Here is a 26,153-nt window from a genome sequence, read left to right as displayed (position 1 = left end):
CTCCAATAGTGCAAACTGGCTACTGGAGTGGTCTATGAAAATAGTTTGATCAGTCACAATAAATCCATGGTTTATGGGCATAGTCACTTTTTAAACAGACCACCAGGTATGCTGCCTGTCTTGGTCAGGACACTCTTGAAACTGGAACTAAAGAGTAAATGTAATTAGTTATTTTCCACCACGTCTTCACAAGTCATGTGATAGTCATTGGATTGCCCTCGGGACACTAATTGCATATCTATAGCTGTGTTGTCCAGGCAGGGTTTAGTAGTGACGTTTTCACCTAGTGTAATTATTTTATAGACTGTATAGATTTCCACGTGTTCGTGGTTGCTGAATGGAACGTTTGCATGGCGTATAGTGACAGTGTTAAGCTCATTAGAAACTGAAAATGTGGACATTCTTTTCAGCTTCCTTTCGTTGCTGGCAGCAATGACAAAAAATCTATCGAAGTCAATGACGTAGCTAGACTTAAAATGAATCAATGGAACTTAGCATTTCACAACGTATGCATGCGTTGATTATCAAATATTAGTTGCGTGTGATATTAAATGAGACGTTGGTCGGTCATCATGAACAAAGAGTTATTATACTTTAAACATTCACCTTAACATTCACTTTAGACACTTTAAACTTTAAACACTTTCAATACTACACCATATTTTATCTATTTATTACAAAAAGATTTGCACGACATCCTCATGTTCTTGCATTTTCGCCTTTAAAAAAAGCTTGCATTTGTACTTTATTTGCATTTTGTACTTCACTTTGTACTTCATGTTGTACTCAGAGTTAGTACTGTATAATTTGTATAGTGTTTGGCCTTTATTCTTTTTACTGTATGAAGCACAATCTCAGGGGGCTCATAATTATAGAACAAAACCATTCACTATTTAAATATGTGACAAATAAAACAAAACTTGAAACTTGATTATAATAGCAGGGTTGATTTATTGATTGATTGAAAACTTTATTAACAGATTGCAGAATGGGTACAGTAAGTACAGTAAGGGGATGCAGACCAGAGAAAGACTTTTGTCTTGTTTACATCAGGGTCCCCCATTTTCAATTAATCATAACACGACATACAGATAGACAGTACAGCTACATCTATACATATTTATGATATACCAGATTTGCAAATACAGTACTGTTTGTGATACAAAAAGAGTCTAGGGACAAAAACAATTTCTACCTGCAGGTAAAATCGACCTACTACTAGAGGCCTATACTTGGCTTTTCTGGGCGGATCTTCTCTGCTCGTCTCCACTCCCCTTGGAACTCTAGTACTTCAGTGGGGAGTGCGTTTCAAAAGCTACTACACTTTACACACGTGGAGGGCAAACAACTGCGGCGCTGATTATAGATAGACGCTCTATCGGAACCTTTCTTTTACAGCTTACAAACGCATAGGTCGATTTATGACCACTTTTACCTCGCTTTGGTCAAGAACAAATGCTGTCAGGAGTGGCGCCGGCAACTTTTTCAAGAAGCTCGTGCGGAAGAAACATTTAGACAATTTGAAAGACAAGACTTGTTGAGCATGAGCTTTGCATAACTGCGAATTTTGTTTGGGGCCCCTCTCCCGCGTTCTCTAAGTTGAGTCATTGTGTCTAAGTATGGTAGATAAAGGTCCCTTGTTGACTTCTGCAATCATCTTTTACCTGTCCATTGGGGCAGCAATCTTTCAAGTTCTGGAGGAACCTAATTGGAAGCAAGCTGCAAATAGTTATAGAGCTCAAAAGGATAAAATACTTGAAGACTATCCCTGTCTCACAAAAGATGACTTGGACAAAATATTGGAGGTATGATCATGAAAATGAATTTTGACTAGTTTTGCATTAGGACATTCCTTTTGGCTTTTTTTTGTTGTTGTCTTAATGTTTTCAGTGCATGCACTTGTGTCTTCTCAACAATGTGATGTTGTCATATTAAAAATGAATGCGTTTGAAATCCAGTGCAGGTCCAGTAGTTGCAAAAGCAAACGCAAGTGAAAGATGGTCAAGCTCTAGGGCTGGTGCGGTAGCTCTCGGCAAACAATGAAATCTATCTCTAAAATCTTGGGAGTGAGAAGCCATCTGTCCATGAGTCACTTGTGTGTGGTCAATAGAAAGTTCTGTTGAGGCACCCACTCATCGTAGATCATCGCCCCGAGGGCCTGAAGTTCTGTAATTAGTTGGATTTCAAAACGGTTTCAGGCACACAGTTTGTTGTTGTAATCAGCTGATGATGTTTCTCTAAATCCTAATTCGAATTGATACTGAGTAGCGTTGCACCGATGCTGGTGTCGGATATCAGCCCAATACCAGGCTAGAATTTCTCTATAATTTCTCTATAATATCAGCCCAATACCAGGCTAGAATTTCTCTATAATTTCTCAAATTTTTTTTATTTGATGCCACTAACAACATATAACAACTAGAAATCAAAGCAACTTCATTTAGTCAATGTTTTACTCAAAGATGCATGTTAATCTCTAATGGATAACAATTTACAAGTCATTTTTGTGTCTATAGTCTACACTGGTCAGTAAAAGCGATGGATCACATTAGTGCTAGAAAAAAAATTCTGTAATCCTATGAGGTCAGACACAAATAAAAATTTATCATTCATTCATTCAGTACTCTGTATTGGACAATACTTCCAAGTTTAGGTATCGGTAGTGAGAAAGTGGTATCTGTGCATCGCTAGTACTAAGCAGTTCACTGTTGACGAACCGGATAGTGGATATAATATCATAATTAAAAATTTCAAAAATACTGCATAACAACTCCACTCGATTCCTCAAATTGAGCCTGTCCAATGCTTGCCCTGTAGAATAGACTGGCTGGGCACCATTGATAAGGATAACTGTTTTGTGTTCTGGTGCAGTTTTCTTAAATTTAGTTTAGATGGTACTGCAAGAATGTCTGTCTTGGGACAGTGACATAACCCTGGGCGTGGAGGAGTCTATCAGTTAACCTTGGTCTGTGCCAACGGTTTTATGCCCAGTAAAAATGATAATGCCGCCTGCAGCTGTAAAGCGGGTGTCATTGACCCCCCTATGGTCTCTCGTGTCGGCGTTGACTGAACAAAACACACAACAGTCAACACCCGTATGATTACACACACAGGAGTTTTTGTGCACAGGGCCATGACACATCTGTTATTGAGTTCGCTGGTAGTATTGCGTGAGGTTTCTTGATCCAATGCTCTTCTTCAGTGGAGGCTTTCAAAGTGTTTGAGAAGAAAGTGCCTTCTCTTGATCTGTCAGATGAAATGCAGTAAACATGGAGGCTAGACAGCCAAAAACATTGACTTGAAGACTTCCTTCGGCGCTCTCTTGTCTTACTGGACAGTTATGTTGTTCCTACAATGACAAAAGGAACGAGGATAGATGATTCACTTTTAAAGTTAACAATTTAATCCTTATTCTGCTTCTGAAGGGGTTTTTCACAAGAGTTCCGATTAGAATGCATTTGCAACTCAGTTTTCTCTGTTTTGCAGTTGAAGACTAGAGACAGAGGGCATGTCTCAACCTGTCTCCCTCTTCCTAGCCCACATCAGTGTTGGGAGTATTTATTATCCCCCCAGCCCTTCTGTTTTCCTCCCGCTTGCCGCTGTTGTGTCGAGGTAGTGAAAGGGATATCTATATGCCTCCTCCCCCACCTGTGGCACCTCCACAAGCGCCCCCAGATCCCTTCTACATGCGAAGATGATGCTTTGGAAGGCTTTCTGAGGGCAGTAAGTTGGCACTGGCTGCATAGCAACTGACAGATTTGTGATCTTGGTCACTCTCGGTAACTCTTTCGGAGGCCAGTCTAGTCTCAAGGGTCAGCTTAAACCGGCGCTTTTCCTCTTTCCCTCCCATGTGCTTTCAAGAGGACAAAGAATGCATTGTGCCGACCATGGGATTTCAAGACATCCCTCCTAAAATGTTAACACAGAGCCGGTCAGCATGCTTTTAACATCATTCCCAGCATTTTCCCAGTCATGGAATTGGAGATTTGGTCTCCATCTTGATCTTTCTGGAGTCTTGTAAGGATTCCAGTTCTTGTGCTGGTGTTTGGGGGCGGAGGCGCGTTATTGTAAAGGCCATGTGCGTTACCCAGAGTCATGTGAGTGGGGTTGAAGAATATGACCAGATATCACCCTCTTTTGGATTCCTTCAGTCTTTCGTATTTGTGCTACGAGTAGTGATTCAATAACCAGAAGGTTACCATAATGGAAACTCTTGTCTAGTCTGTTAACAATAAAAACGCAGTATACGCTGTGTTGAGGGAAGGCGACACTCATGAAAAAGTCAATTTTCTTCTCTGCGTTATTAACAAGGGCTTTACTGCTAAGTCTTTAAGAGCCTTGAAGTGGTGTGGTCACAAGTTTTACAGATTGGATTTTTTAGGGCCCATCAATGTTCACTTTTGAGACCATCGCAAAGGTTCAATGAGGAGGGTGGTGGCTCCACCTTTTATCCCTTGTGCAAATAGGGATTTAAGTGTCCTGATGGTACGAGAAGAAGTTAGCAACATCACATGTTTTGTGTTCTTTCAGTGTTGCCCAGAAGCAGTCTAACGCATCGTAAAACAAATTAGCTAGAGCTACCACTCCAAACTGTATAAAGATACAGCCAGATGTATGCTTGAAATGATAAGGCAGTGTATCGCTTCATATCTCATTAAGATAACCTTTTTGGAGTGTTCAGCTGATCCTGTATGCATCCTGATAAGGGTCTCGCACTGATCATTCCCTCCGTTTTTGTCGTTTTGAAGAAATTAAACAGCGCAGTGATGCCACATTAGTGTTAAACGCTTAAATTCGTCACCTTCAGACTCTTCTTGAGTACAGTCTTGTGCCTACACCCCACGTGCACACAGAGACGTTTGCTCTGTCTTTTTGTTTGTTTGCGCTTCTATCCACCAAAATATGGGTTGAAAATGAAACCAATAATTGTTCTGGATCCCTAGGTTTAAAACATGAGAAGGGAGCTTGTTGGCTGTGCCTTTTTATCATTGCTTCCAGTTAATTCAATTGCTTGTCTGCCACTACAACTCGTTAGGCCACATTTGTATTATAATGCAGTCATGCAGATGATGATCTCGTACTGTATGCGCAGGAATTTTATAAGGCATGCCCAAAGCACGGATTGTACATGTGGGCAGCATTCTTCAGACATTGGGTTGGCTATACGCCAACGACGAATCACACTGTTGTGGGGAAGGAGGAACAAAATAAATTGCATATCATATTTTACATAAACGAGGCCTGAAGAGCCATGGTTTTGAATATAGATTTCTTTTGAGTTCCCCTTCTCTTCAACTGCCAAGGTTAAGCAGTCACATTGCAGCTGACACGAGGATGACTAATCTTTAATGGTGTATGATGTATGGGCAGCCACTGGCCACATAACGGTGACCGCTTTGGAACGACTGCACACTTTTTCCCTCGCATGCTGAAAGGAAGATGTTTCCCTGCTAGGAAAGCGAGAGGGAGTGAAAGAAACGAGAAGTAACAACATGGTGTTGGTGGCACTTTGTCGCCATGTGTTAATTGTTGTTGGGAGATGGTTCACTTGAGGTAGCCAAGCAGCCTTTGGTTCTTTTTAATCATTAACATGTAGTCTACTGTAATACCAAGGGCATGGAAGAACACCAGGGATTTCAACACCACAAGTTTAGATATAGGCTACTAATTAACGCAGAAGAAATTTCATTGTTGGGACAAATTTACTTCAGGCCAGGGTGATGTACAATTTCAGTTTTTAACGTGAGAATGTCACCATGGAGAATTCACTCAAGATTAAATTGTTTTGGGGAGTTTAGCCCACACAGTAAGATGGACTAGTTTTAGGCAACAACAACAATGACGTTGTAACAAGTGAGTCCTATTCTTAGGTTTTATGTTCACTCTAGACTTCAAGCATATCCAGAACCGGGTAATCCCTACACGATGGCATGCTAGATATATATATATATAATATAGTCTAACACGCCATGCAAATTTTGTATGAATGAATAAAGAAGATAAATATTAGATCTTGAGTTATCTTATCTTATGACAAATATAGTAAATGACTCGATTGTTAAAAGCTGTCTCCTATTTAGTTTCAATCTATGCAACGGCATAATATGTGCTGCTTAACAGATGTGGGCCATAAAAGACACACAAACATAACGAATCCTTTCACTGTTGAGGGACATTTTATAGCTTGCCCCTTTTTTTATATCTTCACCAAATCAAGAAGAGCTCGTAAATGGGTCTTATTGCATTTGATGTGCAATGCACATTCCCCCTCCCCGCACCCCCCTCCCCTCTACCCCCTCAACACCAGTTATTTACATTGATGTATTTTAGCGCAGGAGTTGTTTGGCTGTTGCTTGTGGAGTAAAATGCAGGACACTGCATCACGTTACACTTGTGTGTTTGCCTTGTGTGTTTTTTTTGTGAGATTTTAAAGATATTGAGAATGTACTTAGGCTAAAGTGTTTTTTTTATTATTTTTTATTAATGTAATGTACTGTATTGTTGTAAGTTATGTGTTCGGACCCCAGGAAGAATAGTCTTTCACCCATGGGTGTAGATCAGTGGTTCTCAAACTATGGGTCGCGACCCAAATGGGGTAGCGGGTAGGTGACAGTGCATTGGAAAGTAAAAAAAATAATAATAATAATATTATTATAATTTTTTTAATGTTCTGGCAACATATTTTGGCTAAATATGCCTAGTTTTATAATAAATGTGTATTGATAACATAGTGCTGTAATTACATTTTCTAATAAATATGCATGATCAAGTTCAACAACGTGTGCTTTTATTTTGATATTCCTTAATTCCATGTTGAAATTATGCGATGTGGGGTCCCCAAAACAATTCCTAAATAAAATGGGGTCACCGTATGAAAAAGTTTGAGAACCCCTAGGTGTAGACTAATGGGGATCCATAAAATAAACACTCATCACGTTACCCTCATCATGGTACCCTTCCATTACGTTACCCTCTCATTACATCGCCCTTTCTAGACATATTTCCATCTCGCACAGCGCAGTTCCCACGTGGTCCTCTGGTGAAGTCATTGTTCTGTGGCTGTATTGTTTCACGGCCCCCTCGCCGTATCTGAAATCGGTGCTCTGTTCTGCCGGTGTGAAGAGTTTGTGAAGTGGCTTCATTGTTTTGTGACCAAATCAATCGGCTCCACGAGCAGCTGTTCCCAGAGCCTCTGGTGTGCTCAGCCACTTGAGGGACAGAAGTGCTTCTCTGGGGGCTGCCAGCTGTCCTGGTGGCAGTTGGGAGTTTGTCATTGTGGTTTTGCTGTTATCGGAGCATGGCAGTGTGGCGCTTCCAAGCTGGTAACCTTTGCAGGGGGTAGACCAGCGAAGATGTCCCTCTTTTTAAACAAGTGAAGCTCTACAAGCTGTGGTCCTCCAATGCGTTATGTTAGTCGCCATTTGACATTTGTTTCTGGCAGTGTAATAAATTTGTGATATATAGCCGCCTTCCACCCATGTTTCGCAACTTCGTCTTCCAACTACAGTGTTGACAGGAATTCTTTTGGGGGGGAAGAAATCGATGACAACCCTCAATCATGACTGAGCTTCAAGACAACAGCCTTGAGCTCTGAGGTGAAGTTAAGGAAAGTTCTTGATAAGGCAATGAACAAACGGCACAAGTCATTTTTGGCATTAATCCCATTATTGTGACCCCGTCTAGCCAACAGTGGATGTCTGTATCGGAGAGAGAACGCAGACATCCACTCCATGTAATTATAATCATGGCAAGGATTATTAGTTTATCTTCACCATTAATGTTGCACGGAAAGCACAACATCCCCTGTACAGTAGGTTGTTTCATTATTAGGATGACTGTAATTGAGCGGAAGTATCCCAAAGGTCTTGCCAAGAGCAGTTTGAATGACTACTTTGATAGCCGGCCACGCATGTTTCTGAATCTCCATACAGAAGCTGTCTGATCAAAACAGTGGCATTGACCTGGCTCTTGTCATGGAGCCCAAACATCTCACTTCCACCCCTGACCTTCTCACTGTCCCAAATGCTGTGCAAACCTCAATGCATTATGTTAACGGCACTGCAGTGATCCAAGTGGAATACCACAGTCCTGCGACTCCTGCCATTCATTCTCCAAACTGCGTCTTTGGGGCAGAGGCCTACTTGTGGCCCCCTGACAGTGGTATGCTGTTTATATTTGCTCAAATCCACATCAATAAGCATGGAATATGACTTTTTTGGGAGCTGTCGCTGGCGGTGTCGACCTCAAGACAACAGTTATGAATTACTTGACGGGTGACTTGCGTCAACCAACCACTTAGCAAGACAATTGTTATTCACTGTGTGTGCTTTTCTTGACAGATTCCTCAATTTGCTAAATAAGGCATTTCATGTAATATTCAGGATTTATGCATCTTGGAACAACTGTGGTGACTAGGAATTTCCATGACCAAGTCCTTTGTTTGGTATATTGCAAATGTCCTACTCGTATATCTGTAGCTTTCTTCATCTATTTGATGTGGATTGCAATAATGATATTGCCTACTGAGTAGCACAGATGTGGCACAAAACCCATTTGGGATTTTGGAGGCATTAAAAGACCCATTATTTGGCATCTTTTTCTACTAATTTCTATTTTGCAGTGCTTTTTGTGCTGATTTATTAATATTAACTACCATAGGCTTCCAGTGTATAAATTGGCTCTAATGTACCTTAAACACCTTAACTCTTTAATTGCCAAACCCGAGATAAGTCGGGTTAACTCGACATACGTTGGCTGCCAGACCAGAGATATCTCGGGTTTTGGTCGTTTATTCTTTTATTCTATATTTGTATTCATCCAGGGACCTTGGTGTTACCATAGGGAATGAGTCTGAGATCGGCAAAGTGCAATACCGGCCGCATCCAGCTAGACGGCGGTATCGAGCACCCTTTGAAGCGTTATATCTTGGCCTGTGCAATGGTCAAATGTCACCGGGCGCAGTTTTCTAGGTCAGGCCAGTCGAGCTGTTCTCCCAGTTCCATTGAAGCGCGTCAAATATCCCCGATCCATATGTTGTGGTGGGTTATGCCGTGGACCAAATGGACATCGGATGTACCAGATGGCGATCAAACAATTGTAATATTATTTTTGGAATACTCTCGATCACGGGTAAGGACTATCTGACGTCAATGTTAGCTTGATCGTGCAATGCTTTTATACCGATCAGGCTGATAAGCGTTTTTAGTGTTCAATACGAATGCCAGTAGTGTTCAATACGAATGCCGTTACTGGCAATCAAATAATCAGAAACGACCCCCCCCCCCCTTTCATGCATTCATGATGGAACATAATACCTATTACATAGATTTGATTTGGGAATAGTAGCGTGTCCAGGCAAGAAACGGCATCGCTTAGAGTAGGATTCACGTATGAGGCTATAACGCAGCCTTTCGGGAATTACCCCAGACCACTCTAAAACCATACTTATATTCACCACGGTATAACACGGGAACGTATGGATGAAAAAATGTATTCTTTTTCACATACTGAACGATGGATAGTTGATGTCAAATGGGCCATAGTATTGTATCCATACCTATAATATAGAATACAGTTATAGCTCTACAAACAAGGTGACGCACTCCTATCTTTTAAAGCGTGGCATTGCTACGATGGGCCCCGTCTAATAGCTGGCAGTCAATGAGTTAAGAACAGGAAAATCACATTTGTTGAACATTCCATGCTAACCCTTTGAGGTGTCACTTTTTGTCAGTTGCTCCATCATTCAACCCGGGGAATCTCTTCGTCAGATGCTGTGTATAGCACAGTGGACACTTTTAACAGGTTGGCATGGTGTTTTCAGTTTTATTTTTTAGTTGAGCCTAAACTACCACATCAGACCCATGGCTTGCGTAGCTTCTCGTGGTTCCGATACATCAGGCTGGACCCCTTGGCTCCATTTTCAAATGTACTGCAATCTGTGCCGACTAAAGAAGATGGCTGCTAAAGGACAGATGGAAAAAGATGCAGTGCTACCAAGATATTAAAACTCAAGTCTTTAAGAATGAGCACCAGACAGACCCACATGTGAAAAACACTTCTCCTTCAAAGTAATTTACTGACATTGAATTAATTGACCCCCCAAGGAGTGGGAGAAAAAAGTTCCACCAGTGGAAAAAAAAACCAACCATATATAACTTTACTAGCTGTAATTTTAGACTCGACTTTGTGCTGATTATGTTGGAACAGTGTGTCCTCCTGTGAAACATCCGTCGTAAATGGCCTCAAGTTCATTTGCTGAGGGTTACTAAAGATAAGGTGAGCAGATTGTTTGTGTAGTTTTCCATTTCACCTGACGCAGCATTTACCCCTAAAATGTCGTCCTGTCTGTCTCGACAAAATGCTGTTTTGCCCGGCATCTGGTGGGTGATGGGACACCACTACGGTTATATGGGATGCATGATTTACTTTCTCACTACCGATGTGGAGCCCTTATAGTTGACTGATACAGATTACTGATCCAATCCATTACTTTCAGGTAATGGAATGATTGAGATGTAATCCACATTTTCTCCATTCGATATCTACATGCTTTATCTGCCAGAAATGCAGAACTCCAAATTGCTCGTTTGCTTCCATTTCTTACATGTCACATGTGCCTCTTATTACCGGACTTTAGTATTGAGAAAATGATCTGATACAGATATTGTTTTAGTCTGTTATCGGCCTGATATCCGATATCAGCATTGGTGCGTATCTACAGATTACTTGACCATGCTGACGGCAGGGATTATAATATAAACATGGTCATATTGTGTCATTTCCATTCTATAATGATACAATCGCAGTGTTTCATGGATGGTATGGTACAAAGATTTTATATTTTTTATTATATACTTCCAGTTTTTCACCACATTTGGCATGACGTGTTCATTGTAGTTTTAATGACCAGGAATACAGTTGGCTGATAAGACTTGGTAGACATCTGCAGCATTCAGCCTCTCCGGCAAGGCTTTAAAATGGGCCTGTTTAATGGTTTCCTACCAAGCAGGCCCGTGCTCTGTTGGCCACACAGTGTGCCTTTCATGTTTTCTCTCGTGGCCCTCGTGTTTATTGCCTCATTCTCAGGGTCATTTGTGACTATAGTCAACCATGGGTTGACCTACAACTGACCTCTTAACCTTTTAGGGACCTTGTAGCATTGCAAAACCCAGTCTCCTAGGGTAATTACCCGGAGATCAGTTCATTGCTGATGCTGGTTGCTTTGTTTTGACCTAATGTGCTCGCCTGTATGAAGAAAAGATGGAATCTCTCGAACTATTGATGGCAACATGGAATTTAGGATGTATTTTTATTCATAAATTGTTGCACATGTTTAACTTCCCAAGCCCCGCTTTGGTTTTAAAGGTTTACAACCCTCGTCTTCTGTGGATTGACGTAGAAAAGATGCCTAACTATTCACTCCCAGGATTTAGCAAGTTGCTCAGTCTGCCCTGACATTACCCTTGCATTTGTACTTCTGTGAATCGGCACTTTTAAGTCTCAGACTTCAGCACTTTGTAAGGAGACTGATGGTGTACCGTGTGCAAATCACCCTCATCAGGCTGGCTGGACTGGGGTAGACTATAGAGCTAACCGCAGACATTGCTGATACTACTTAATCCTATGCTAATGATCATGGGCAGAACTCGGAACTCGTTTGTACTTTTGCTGGGTGCCACTAGGGTCCATCTTTGCAAACACTTTCAGTTCCACATCTGTGTGCTCATGTGTGAGCAACATGGCTTAGGCAAAAGGGTATAACACGTGACGTTGGCCTAATTCACTCTCTTGTACTTGTTATGATAACCTTATCGTGCATTTCTTTTTTCTAACCGCAGGCTTCCCTGTTTATAGTGCTTACAATATTTGACTTCTTTGGTTTGTGTATATACTTTTCCATTGGTGTGAGCAGAGCAGGTGTTCCTTTTCACGTCGATTGGCCTGGTGACCCAGCAGCACCCACAATCCCTACCCCCACTTGCAAAAGGAGAGCAACACAAAGCTTTACATTCCATGTGATGTCCCCCTGTCCCGCCCCCTCACGACTCGAGATGCCGTTTAGCTGAGAGCTGGGGAGTGACATCACCCACTCAAGATGCAGTTTAGCTGAGAGAGCTGGGGAGTGACATCACTCACTCAAGATGCAGTTAGCTGAGAGAGCTGGGGAGTGACATCACTCACTCCATATGCAGTTATTGGCTGAGAGAGCTGTTATACTTTTAAACGGTTGTGCCCGTGGGTCAGCCATCCACTTACCCTTGAGGTTCTTCTGCTCCCCACTGACCAGTCACAGTCGGAAGGCAGAACGTGCCCATTGCTGCCATCATCACAAAGCCCCAACGGAGGCGTCTGTGTTGGTTCAGCAGACAAAGGAATGCCCTCCTCTTGTGTTGCTTTTAATTACAGAGCTGAACTGTCACAGGCCCATTATTAACAACTAAACGTCTTCCAGCGCTTAGGAGCTCAAGTGCGTTTTGCCAAACCCTGCACATTTTCCCCCTTTCAAGTACATTTGGAGAAATAAGAACTTTTGGTGGCTTGTGTGGTGTCGGTGGGGGCAGGCAGGCATGCAGGCAGTGTCCCTGCTCACATTTGGTTTGCTCAAACCAAAGAGAGCAAGTACTTCAATTTGTGACATAGCTCTTCAGCCGCACAGTGCGCACACATGGTTTGAAATGATTGATTAGGCACATTACTCTTTCAAATGAGGCATTTGCAACACCAGTCGTTCCTGAGTCCCAAGGATAAGCTTAATGTATCATGTTTAAGATGAGAAACGGCAAGATGTATCGCTGAGTCCTTGAACTAATTAAGCACAAATATGCTACTTTTGCCAAGTGTTCTAGATATGGGTGCTGTAGGCGGGGGGGGGGGGGGGGAGGGGGCGAGCACATGAGGGGAACCTTGTGATGTGGGTGGTTTTCAATGCTATCTTCTACATTTGCATGGAATGGGTTCATGGGCGCTAAAACTTAGCAAAATAATATGATGTTTTCCACCATGTGCGCCATCATATCAGTGCAGTGTGATTGTCCAAAAAAGTTAGTTTTTCTTAGTTTGGCCTAGTTTTGTTAAAGTTGGAACATTTTAAAGAACCAGTACAATGTTGTTAATTCAGTGTTGTTTCTTTTGGCTTCAGATGTATTTGTTATAATTGTTTTAGTGCACCTTCTCTGAGCACAGCCTAATCTCTGTATGTTGAGGGGGTGTGAAAGGAGATGTTAAAGGTATCGTAATACATGAAGCTTTCAAATGTAAACAAATTCATGAGCCCTGTGTCATCTGGAAGATTAACATTTGCTAACTGCTAGCAGGTGATAAATAGATCTGTCACAGTTGTTGTTTTTGAACCACAACAATTTGCTAAATTGTAGCAAACTATTTTCATTGCTTGTTTGTGGACTAACTACTGTAGCTGATTGTCCTTGTCAATCAGGCTAACCCAAGTACTTCAGGAAGCAAATGGTTTGATTTTGTTGATATCCAGGGGGATTGTGATCAAAGGACTTTAGTCATAATTTTGGGTAATTTTACATCAACATACCTTCTTTAAAAAAAGAAAGAAATGCAACTAGATTCAAAAACACGATTTTCATTGTACTGAATCTTTTTAAGATGACAGAACATGATAAAGCCCTGCTTTACATATAGTTCAACCACAATACTTATCCCTGCACTTAAACCAACGTGACATCAAATTCTATCCATATATTCAAGTTGTATACAAAATAGCTTGAATCCTCTAAGACAACTGGGATCTTGGCCAACCTGCTTTGAACAACCACTTACCATCCCATCAAATTATTTTTTATTTAACCAGGAAAGTCCCATTGAGATTAAGAATCTCTTTTCCAAGAGAGACCTGGCCAAGACTGACAGCAGCATGCAGGGAACAAAATGAACTTTGTTTGTGAATCAATTACTCGCACTAAAGTTAAGTGACTGTTACTTTTGTAGCAGTAGTTTGATTTGATAGTTTATTTGATAGGGACAGCACATGTTAATGAACATCAAGTACAAAATACAAAATGTAAACATGCAGGGTTGTAGCAAGAGCTAATTTACACCAGGAGACAGCAAAACTCTTTCAATAAATAAATAAATAAATAGCCTGCTTAGGGTAAAAGCATGGTGACAATCAATGATAAAAACAACAATAAAAACAAGAAACAAGTTACATAAACTAAATCGGATAAAAAATGATCACAGTTCTGGTTTGCGGAGCTAATGATGCTAATGATGGAGCATCGCCGTCGGTTGTGTGATAGTAAAGGGCTAACCTTCTGTATTGTCACAGTGAAAGGGTTAACCGGCTGTCATGTGGCAGTGAAAGGGTTAAGATGGGTCTTGAACATGGAGTACCGTAATTCCTCTAATAGTAACCCCGGCTTGTATTTGTTTCAACTGTAGCGGGTACCAGGCTTGTATTAGGAGGAGGCCTGTATAAGAGGGAGGCCTATATTTCAAATTTTCAAACGGATCATAATGAATAAATCAACATTTTGTGTCAGTTTGAACCCAGTAAAATGTACTGGGTTCATTTATTGAAACCAAGTACTGTATGAAATAGTAAACAGTGCAATTACAGGTGGTCACTGGTCATTTCAACGTTTTCAAAGTGAAATCAAGTAACTAGCTCAGTATGCAGCTCAGTATATTAGTAACCCGGCTTGTATTAGGAGGCCGGCTTATAATTGCTTAGCTCAAGAGCGCACCCGGCCATTAATAGAGACCCGGCTTGTATTTGAGACCCGGTTACTATTAGAGGAATTACGGTATGTGGGGCACTCTAATCACAACTGGTAGGCTATTCCAGTAGTTACCACCTTTAACAGAGAACACAGTTTTAGCAAAGGTAGTATACCGAAAAGGCATCTTATAGTCCCCTCTGCTGATGGCCCTGGTGGTAATGCCAGTGTCTCCTTTTTGTTCAATGTCACTGCCTTGTTGGCTACAACTTTGCCACAGTAGGCATTAATCACTTAATAGTTCAAATGTCTGTGTCCCATTCCCGTTTGCACACGCAGATACACACACACGCACACAGTGGGCCAGTGACTTTGGTGGTATGTGCTATTGCACAGATGTGTGTCCCGTTCCCGTTTGCACGCACAGTACAAATATACATTTATTTTTAAAAATAAAAATAAACTCTGTTACTTGAAATATTTTCACTGTGCTCCTAAATATTTTTGTGTGCTCCTAAATTTTTTCATTTAGGAGCACATGTGCTCCTTGGGAAAAAGGTTAGCGTAGAGCCCTGCTGATATAATACTCTAATATGCTCATATGGCTCCCAATTATTTTACACGCCAGAGTGGCTGAGTAGCCTCTGTAATTTACCAGCCAAAGAGGAAATCTACACGCCATTGGCATTTGGGCTGGCGGGTGCTTATTTTGTTCCCTGGCAGCATGAATAAAAACACATAGTTGCAGACGGAACACACACAAGGAGACCAAATTAAAGGGAAAAATAAGACTTAAGGAATCTCATTTATTTGGGATTTTAAATAATTGAACAAGATTAATTTGAGTTCTAAGTTATTCTGCAACCTATTCCAAGAAGAGGGTGCAGAATACATAAATGCAATTTTTCCTGTATGTAACAGTACTGTAGGGCTGTCCCCGACTAAGGATTTGGATGGTCGACTATGATTGGCCAAAATTTGTCGTTAGTATTAGTCGACTATTGGTCGAATACAAAAAATAAAAAATAAAGTATACGTTTTTTTTTTTTTTTATCATCATTCCATTTGGGCTGTGGGGGGTGCTTAATGTCTGAAGGAGTCGACTGAAGGCTTCTTGTCCTCTGCAAAAGCATGCAATTGGTCCACTGATGGATACATCTTGATATTTGTCTAGTCTAGTGTGTTCATTAGATGGGTGAAATCCTCTTTCAGTGCCTCTGTGCCTGTTTTCGTAGGCAGTTAGCCTCTGGTATGCGTGTCATTACCGTTAGCCACGCTTCTATGCCTCTTTTCTTTTGGAAAGAATGATAAAAAAAATTATAAAAAAAAAATAAAAAATTACTATTCGACTAAGATGTTGGTTAGTCCAGGGGTTCCCAAACTTTTCAGGCCAGGGCCCAGAAAATAAGGCGTCAGAGAGCCGCGGCCCAATGCACATCGTCAGTTTTTTTTTTTTTTTTTTTTTTTTTTTGCCAGGCGACCGATTTTTTAAGCCAAATATCACTTCAATCCTATTAAGTTAGTTCAAGTTAGTTATTCATTTATATGTGCTATTTATGAGAGGGCTAACTTGTTGCAAAATAATAATGATCATAATAATAGCCTCATTAAAATACTATTGTTGCTTCGGTTGTTTTCAGCGTTTTATGTGCATAATCTGTTATTTAGTTTGAAATGTTCGTTGAAATAAGTAGATTTTTCGTTTTTGTTTATTTATTAAGTTAATATAAAACCATATAGTCACATTTTAGAATACAATAGAATAGAATTTTAGAATACAACTAGAAACACTGTCCTGGCCTGCTTCTAAGTTCAGTGGCCTGACAATTTTTTTTTTTTTTTCTTTTTTTTTCTTTTTTTTTAATCATCTCGCGGCCCACCCGTGGCTGCTCGCGGCCCACCTTTGGGTCGCGACCCCGACTTTGGGAACCACTGGGTTAGTCGACTACGGCTCCTTTCGACCGATTAGTCGACTAATAGGGGTCAGCCCTACAGTACTGTATGTCATAAATGTTATGATGAATTGAAAATGGGGGACCAAAGTCTTTCTCTGGTCTGCATCCCCTTAACAATTGTGTGTATTGAGCCATACTGTATTGTACCCATTCTGCAATCTGTTAATAAAATCTGCAATCAATCAAATTTCCATACGCCTACGGATGGCCAGAACAGCCATCCTACCCGAGAGTATGACGGTGACGAGTCTGAGCTTTATAATCGGTAATGAACTTCAAGGAAGCATGGTAAAAGAAAAACACAATTTTAGCCTCCACTTTTTCACCAGTTACTGTACATGTGGCTGAAGTGAGGGAGTCCTCTGGTATTTATAAGGACCACCTCTATTTCCCTTCCCTTAATACTTTGAGAGCCCACCACGACATAACACGTGTTATCAGCCCGCCCCCTGAATGCCCACCACGACAATTAGCGTGTTATTTTTTTATTAGCGATCTGAATTCATATTTCATCAACCGAGTCTCTCGTTGGGAAACCAGCCCCATCAGGAGCTCAGATGTGAAAAAAGCGCCCCCTATCGTCTCCCAGATGGTAATGCACCCTTTTGGAATGGACTCAATGAAAATGGATGCGAAAAGAAAAATCCGAAATCCACATTTTACTTCTCAGGCATGTAACCCGAGCCAATTGCAGTCATTCTGGTCCCTTAGAACAGCGTGGAATATGTGTTTCAAGCACCCAGCGTTGGATCAATAAAAGCGATAGATTTTTGGAATGGCGATCAGGAATTGGAATGATCTTTTTGGAGAACATCTGATCTGAGGTAAGGAATCTATTTTACAAGTCTTGGGACAATCAGAGTTGTATTCGCTGAGCTCTCAGCGTTCGCCCTATGTGTGTGTGTGGGCGATGGCTTTGAGGAAATCAGAGAATCGATTTTTCAGATCGCCTATATAGCGTGCATACGTACACATATACTATCGATAATCTAGCGTTTATTTGAAAACGATTCATAAATAGGCAGAAAAATTACTAATAAAAAAATAACACGCTAATTGTCGTGGTGGGCATTCAGGGGGTGGGCTGATAACACGTGTTATGTCGTGGTGGGCACTGAAAGAGTTAAGAACTAGTTTCAGCGGAAGTAGGGTACTCTGGACAATAATATAAAGCATTTAGCAAGTAATTCAATAGCCTATACAAGAGTTGAGTGAGACACAGCTGTATATAACTGTATTTAAAAAAAACTTTGAATTGACATCGGACATGTTTTGACCCAGATTAATTATATACTGTAAACTTAATAAAAGTGGACCTAATACAGAGCCCTGTGGTATAGAGGGATACACTATCAGAACAGATGCCATCAAAAAAAAAATCTAACCCTGACTAACCTTACTGTCATGCACTTGTCCTAATAAACTAACCTACACTGTAACACGCAACACTTTGATGAACATTGTTACTCAGCTGATAGAGTTGTACCCTTCTTGCTGTCTTGTCATACAGAACTTGTAAGTCGCTTTGGATAAAAGCATCAGCTAAATGACTAAATGTAAATGTAAATATATAATGCACTGAGACTATCACTAAGGTAGTTTGAGAATCAAGAGACTGCTTGCTCTAAAGTTAAGAAGTTACGTTTTAAAACATCATGGTCAACTGTGTCAACTTTGGACAGATCAATACAACACAATGTTGCTTCTGGTCAAGTGCAACAGAAATGTAATTAGCTCACTTCAGTGAAGCTGTGATGGTGCTATGTTTAAAAAAAAGTATCTAAAACCTAATTGACATGTTGATAAAATGGCATTGATGTATAAAAACTCCTCACGATACATGATCACTCACAATATCTGCATGTAGTTATTTAAAATAGTTGGGTAACCCCCCCCCCCCTTTTAATGAAACACAAGCAGATTTTCATACCCTTGGGATTTCTTTATTTTCCACTGTTTAAAAAGATATGCAAGAGGCTCTGCTATAACATCAGCTGCCAATTTAAAAAAGTACGGATAGATGAAATCAGGCCCTGAGAGTTTTCTGTAGGGCCCCGGCTTTATGATGCTCCTGCACAAAGAAAGGTACAAAATTAAAAGGCTGATACCGAATTAAAACACAAACGCTGGAACGTCAGTACATGGTTTCACTATCATCCATCATGTGATTATGAAATGGTTGTTTAGGGTATGCAGATGCTGGTCTTCCTGTTTTCGCTCCGAGCATAAGCAGTGGTGGTAACTGGAAACCCTTGGGGTTAGTCGGGAGCCTCTGGGGTCCCTGAGTGCAGTTGCTGGCAGTGTGCAATGGTCAGCTCATCAGTGCATCTGCAGATAACATCAACGTCTCGCAGGAAGGATGTGGTGGGAGAAATGGGAGTTTAACAAACCGCCTGTCGTCCTCACGCTCTACCAAATTGGACTCGTACATCAATTTAAATGTGGTGGCATGCGGTTGTTTATCTTGAATTAATTTGTTCTCTAGTTAACATTTCACAACACTAAATCCTTGTGTTCTTTGTCGTTTCTCTGGTCCTCAGGTGGTGTCAGACGCTGCAGGGCAAGGCGTTACCATAACTGGTAGTAAGACTTTCAATAACTGGAATTGGCCCAATGCAGTCATCTTTGCTGCTACTGTAATCACAACTATTGGTAAGTATTTTGAGGGAGTTTAACAATAGTTAATGATGTCAGTAGTCATTGTAGTCAAATGTCTTATCACTGCGTAGATTGTTTTAACCCTTCTCTTGCGTTTCCGGTCAAATCTGACCGAGTGACTTCATTTTGTAAAAGAAAATATTGTTTGGTTCCTGTTGGTTGTCAGTTAAGGCCATGGGTAGGTAGGGAATTTATTTTATTTTATTTTTTATTTTATTTTTTCCCACAGTGACTATGGATAGGGAATTTCTTTATTTAATTAAAATGTTCACAATAACATGGATGCATGTACTCTGCCAGCATGTTTAATATCCATAATACTAAAGGTTTGACTAAGATTTTTATGAAACTTTATTGTAATTTTTATTTTTTACTCATAAAAGAAATTGGGTCGCACCTAAATCGACAGGGTCTGTCGGCAACCGGAACCAAACTATTATTTTTTTTAGGCCTAATCATACATATTGTGTTTTTCATCCAATTGCCTCAAGACCTTATGTTATCCTCTACACTAGGCCTCTGAACATATACAATTGATGATCACCACTTGCATTGAATTTTGAGTGATTTATTCAACAGTGACACACCTATGATGTTCTCGGTCAGAATTGACCGCCATAGGAAATGAATGGGTATGAGTAATTATGTTCATCCTGCAGATGGAAAACATCTCCACACACACTCTCTCTCTCACACACACACACACACACACACACACACACACACACACACACACACACACACACACACACACACACACACACACACACACACACACACACACACACACACACACACGCATACACACTCTCATACACTCTCACACACACCCACACACACACTCTCTCTCTCTCTCTCTCTCCCCCCACACCTTCCAGACAAAACAATTTACTCTTAAGTTACGGGAACCTCTCACTTTCTCGCACTGCAATGATATAAATGTATCATATCTTCTCACAGGTGCAAACTCTGTGCCCCTCGAGAAATAAAAACCTCTCACTTTCTCACGCTGCAATGATATAAATCAGTGGTCACCAACCTTTTTAAACCCAAGATCACGTTTTTTTTCTTTTGGTGAAGGCAAGATCTACCTATTGAAGCGTTGAGAGAAAAAGACAGCCAAGATTGTACTTTAAACTAAATTACTTTTATTTGCCTGTATTCTAATTACATGCAATGCTTTGGTCCAACATTAAAACGTCAAAGTAGAACTGTAATATGTACTTTTTCAGTCGGTGCTAAGTGCAGTCATCTTATGCAGCATCACTTTTCACATCAAAACAAAAGTAGAACTGTAATGTGGACTTTCTCATATTATTAACATTGACAAACATATTTATAATTAGCATTTTATAAATGTGTACTTTCTCAGTCAGTGCTAAGTGCAGCATCACTTTTCACATCAAAACAAAAGTAGAACTGTAATGTGGACTCTCAGGGAAAACATTTTTTTTACAGGGAAAGTCTCAAAGATCGACCATGACCACTGATATAAATGTATCATATCTTCTAGCTCTGTGCCCATCGAGAAAGAAAAACCTCCCACTTTCTCGCGCTAAATGCCCCTCTCATGCATATATATTTGTGCCTTGTTCTCATTTGACTCATTGAAACACAGGCTTGCCTTTGTAAAATCAATACATCCCATACATCATTGGGATGGGAGGAATCTCAGGTACAACACAGCCTACATGGCAAGCATTTTTATAATATACAGTAATGTACAGTAAACACTATCTTTGAACTTACTGCAAAATTATAACATGAAATTCACTCGTGTCATTTTGTCTGCCACCCCTTGATTCTACTTTCTTTGACTGTTCAAATGAGATGGCAACCATCAAAATTGGATAAGGGGTTCCAGAGATATCACTGTGCAAAACACACCGGCACATTTTTACCGAAAATAGTATGGGCCAAACGCTGTGCGCGGTGAAAGGCGCAGACGTGGAAAGTTATCACGCAGACTTGTGACGTTTGTTTTGTAATCTGTACAGTATATTGACCCGTTCAACTTTGCTCCAATGAGACTATGTTAGATTACTTGTCCTTTTGCCCAGAACAACAGTGCAGATAAGATGGGGATCAGGTGAAGAAAATGAAGATTAGACCACCACTAGTCTTGTTTGCTTATTTCTATATCGGCAATAGTATTCACTCTTTTGATGCCACGCCACCATCATGACGCATCTATAAATGCCTGCAGGCTTTTCCACTGCTTGACTAGTTGTCAGCTTTGCCAAGTCTCTGCCACTTCATGTAGCCTCGGTGGAGTTGTTTTATTTTTTGTAAATTGTGGTTAATATGATATATGCTTGTTCTATTGCCAGGTTTTTGTTTCCATTATGCTGAATAAGTGAATGTTGAGCAAAGCTACAGTGTAACAAAAAGAAGCACTTATGTTAATGATGCAAAATGTAACCCTTTGCTCTTGTCCTTTCATTTTAAAGGTTATGGGAACATTGCCCCCAAAACGCCCACTGGCCGTGTGTTTTGCATCTTCTATGGGCTGTTTGGAGTGCCTTTATGTCTTACTTGGATCAGTGAGCTGGGAAAGTTCTTTGGTGGCAGGTCTAAGCATCTGGGTCAATACCTAACCAAGAAAGGTGTTTCACTGGTATGTAGATCTTGACGATTACAAAAAGTTTTTTAAGCATCTTCCGATATTCAAAGACTTAACCTAAAGACATGTGTTTTTGTCTTTCAGAGAAAGGCACAGTTTAGCTGCACAGCTATCTTCCTCCTCTGGGGCGTGCTGGTCCATCTAGTCCTCCCACCATTTGTATTTATGTCCCAAGAAGGTTGGACTTATATCGAAGGCTTGTACTTCTCATTTGTCACATTGACCACAATCGGATTTGGGGACCTGGTAGCAGGTAAGTTCTCTGAGGAATAAATTAGGTTTCTGGTTAATACTTTAGTTTAATTTATACCAAATTCCAATATTTTATTTGCTAAAGAAATTACTTGCTCCTAGAGGACACGATAGTGTCCTTATACGCCCACAGGAAAACCTTTTATACTGCTAACTGATTATGCTTAGTCATCAGGTGTACTTTTGATAAAGGTACTAATGATAACTAATGATACTAAAGATAAAAATGGAAATTCTGGTTAATCATGCTGCTGTCCAAACAAGTCTAAACTACCAAACGCATTCCGTCTGGTGTGGTTTTGACCTCAACAACATCAGGACGCCTTTGATAATTTTTTTATTTTCTTTTTATTCTGTTTTTCCCAGGTGTGGACCCAAATGCAGATTACCCAACTCTCTACCGTTACTTTGTGGAAGTGTGGATTTATCTTGGGCTGGCGTGGCTTTCCCTCTTCTTCAACTGGAAAGTGCGGATGGTGATCGAGGCCCACAAGGCGCTGAAGAAACGCCGCAAGAAGCGCAAGCTATCGCTGGACGAGCTTCGGCACTACAAGGAGACCAACAAGGCCCTCCATCTGCCGCCCACCCCCAAAGAAGTCAACATCTTCAGCTTCCTGTCCAAGAAGCAGGAGGGATACAATGATTTGATCAAGCAGATAGGCACCAAGAAAGAGGGCGGGAACAACGGCATCAGCAACACCACCATCAAGAAGACCAAGGAGGCGGCTCGCTCCAAGAGCTGCAACGACGCACCCGCCAATGGCAACACCATCCTCTGCCTGGACCGCTCGCCCCGCCAGAAGAGACGCTACAGCTTCAGCGACCGCGTCACTGTGGCCTTCTCGAAGTCCAAGAACTACCTCCTGGGCTCGGACAACGGCCTGCTGCTGTCGGAGGACCACAGGGAGGGCGAACTAGAAGCCGAACAGGAGAGGATGTACGAGAACCAGTTGGATAAGGAGGCGGACCTGGAGAACGGAGGAGGACAGGGAGGGGTGGGAGGTTGCGGCGCAGGTGGCCGGAGGACATGGGACTCGAAAGAATACCAGCCGCTGACGTTCCAGAATGCGAACATCACGTTTATCGACGAGGAGAACTTCTTGAACAATAATGTGGAGGACGAGAACAATAAAGACGACGAGGATAACGATGCTAAAGCAAAGCTGTCCGTCACTACGTGTGATGAAAACGTTGAGTCGGAGACTGACTCCAAAGAGGAGCAGGGCTCTGAATCGGAAGGCTCCGTGTTCACCAGTGACGGGTCCGAACATGGCCACTCATACGAGAAGCTTGTGGAGGAATATGCAAAGGAAGACAATACGGAATCGTGAGCAACTTTTCTTCCTCAAGTCATCACATCCTTGCGGTCAATGGTTGTAGATTAGGTTGGTTTTTAAGATTTCAAGGAGTTTTGTTTTGGTTATATCCACATGCAGCCTTTACTGTGATTTTGGGATCTGATAATGGAAGAACACTGTTCCAAATCAAAGACTGTAAATTCAAAGTCAATGGTCTTGACTGATCAAAGGGCTCACATCACTTGGACTGTCTTTTTAAGAATTGTTTGGCTGCCTGTTGAATCTTGAACAAATGTCATCCATCATAGAGAGGACATGACTTATAACAACATATAGATAATGAAGATGTGCTCCATATTTTGTCTATACTGTTTTATTTGAACAAATAGATGTCCAACATGTATAGGAATGGGTTCAAACCAGACACAAGAATGCTTTCCCATGAATGCCTTGTTTTCTACTCTACTAGGTTGATGGGGAAATGACATAATGGCAATGTCTTGGTGTGATTGCACCTAGTTTCTTGTATTACTATTCACCATATTGGTGCTATTATCATATTTATTAAATGAAGGAAAGCCTTTTTTTTAATGGTCTACATGGCTTGTATATCTCTGTCATTGCACAATTTCACAAACTGTTTAAGGTCTATTTCAATGCAGATTGCTTTTTATAAACCTGAGCCACTTGTCTTTTTAAAAGGATGAATGGGTTTAGGGGCCAATTCCCCGTTTTATGATTCTTTGTTGAGCGTTTCCGCTGTTTTGTCTCTTGTGAAATCCATGTATACTCATGTGTGTTTGATGTAGCTTTTTGTTATTTTTTCGACTGCAACTTCTAGACGTGTCGTGTGTGTTGACTGCACTAGAGGTCATTGGCAGGGCATCGGTGGTAACATCCCAGAGTCCCAGACCCATTCAAGGGTAAACGTTGGAATTGAACAACCGTTAAGTGTTATCGGACCACAGCAGTGTTCGCGCCAGCGACTCTGCCAGTGGAGAGATGTCTGCAAAACTGTGAATATCCTGCCCACGTGGCACTCTTTAACTTTTGAGATGCACTCTCACATGCTCTTTGCTGCAACGAAACCACCACGTGAGTATAAGATACCGGATTCCTGGGTGATGCAAGTTTTTCATCTTGTTTTTCTCATGGCCTCTTCCTTTTTGTGTTTTTTGTTGTATATATTTACTGGTTGATAGCCGCCTCTTTTTTATTTGATTTTCTTTCAAATCTCCTTTTGAAACTGGCCCCATGAGGAATTCCAATGAGAAACGAGCTTCCCCGATGCTAGACTCACACTGGTTAAGAGAAACAAGCTTCCCCGATGCTAGATCACAGGTTATGCAGACATAATCTACACATTACTGGGTGGAACCCCCTCCTTTTTTATAGGAGGTTTTCCAACTTTAGTCTCTTTCCCTGGCACTTCTTTGTGTTTGCCATGTAAACATTGGCTGAAGGCCCGTCAGTAGCCACCACCACGGCTTTGCTCAGGCCATGGCCTTGCATTGTATTTGCTTTTGGGGGCTCGTGCTGGGCATGAATAACAAACACAAGTCCATGTCAAGGTTAGCCTGGGCCAGGCCTACGCTCCCGTGACGTCCGAGGTAGTCATGAGACCACGGAGGTCTGCAGCAGAAGTGCTTCTCCTGTTTGATTTTGTATGATGTTTGTTTTCCCACTTCTGTTTTTGCACATGAAGACAACTCCAGCGATTCTACTTCATTTGTGAAATGGAGTGACGAGGAACAGCCTGTCCATTGCTTTTCACTGTTAGCTTGGTAACCTCCTGATTTAATCATCATCCTCATCTTCACCCAGTCACCCACTGCCTTTTGCACATACAAAGTTGCACGCACACAAAGAAAAACTTGAAACAGTGTTACTCTGCATAGTTAGGCGGCAGTGTTGTGCAATGTCAAATAGGGCCACTTTGAACTTACAACCAATCTCCTCATTCAAGGCAGATTTTGAGAGCCTGTAAGGTATAAACCATACTGTAAATACATAGCCTTATTTTTTCATTAGAGCTGAGACCACCTTTACCACACAAACGTAGCTCCCAAGTCTGCCCTACAAATGTCTGAAAGAATCCAGTCATCCTTACTGCCAATCGGAGGACAGACATACAATTTAATACCTTTTTCAGGTCCTTTCCATAATTTGACACGTATTCTCCAGACCCATCTTAAACCCCACCGTCCTTTCTTGATCCTTCAACTATTGTTTGTCCAAGGGAAGTAACAGTTGCGATTGGAGTATCAAGAAAAGAGGGTGGGGTTTGAGATGGGTCCATTTGTATTAATTCACTGAAATGGCCTTCACTCAGAACAGCTTCACACCACACTCTTGTTTTTTCTTTCTTTGTGGAGACGCTCTGCCCCAGCCTCGATGGTTTTTGTGAACCTGTGAGAGCAGCATTCTTACGCAGCTATGGTACTTTTCTGATTTGAATTTCAAGCATGTTCCAACATTATCAACAAAGAACAAGTTATGTTGGTTTGATGAATTTCAATCATGTTCCAACAAAGAACAAGTTATGTTGGCTTGACCAATTTATCTTTTAATGTTTTACTCCCTGATGTTGCTCCATTGTGTAACACTTAGGCTACTCCAGCATCTTGTCTTTTTTTATGATTAAATTATTCACGTTTGTAAGATTTTGTATATAAAA

General features: G+C 41.1%; 1 protein-coding gene across 1 annotated transcript; it reads left to right on the top strand.

Moving 5' to 3' along the window:
- The first annotated feature begins 1,344 nt into the window (after window positions 1-1,344).
- Window positions 1,345-26,153, top strand: LOC311225211 (potassium channel subfamily K member 5-like). Its single transcript, XM_084310419.1, has 5 exons — window positions 1,345-1,805; window positions 19,186-19,297; window positions 21,754-21,920; window positions 22,011-22,179; window positions 22,545-26,153. Exons 1-5 carry the CDS (start codon window positions 1,620-1,622, stop codon window positions 23,507-23,509), a joined length of 1,599 nt encoding a protein of 532 aa, XP_084166545.1. The 5' UTR covers window positions 1,345-1,619; the 3' UTR covers window positions 23,510-26,153.

Source organism: Notolepis coatsorum, assembly GCF_963971535.1.
Source record: "Notolepis coatsorum genome assembly, chromosome: 3".
Taxonomy (NCBI): domain Eukaryota; kingdom Metazoa; phylum Chordata; class Actinopteri; order Aulopiformes; family Paralepididae; genus Notolepis; species Notolepis coatsorum.
Note: the sequence above shows the minus strand (reverse complement) of the source record. Positions and strands in the feature narration are given on the sequence as shown.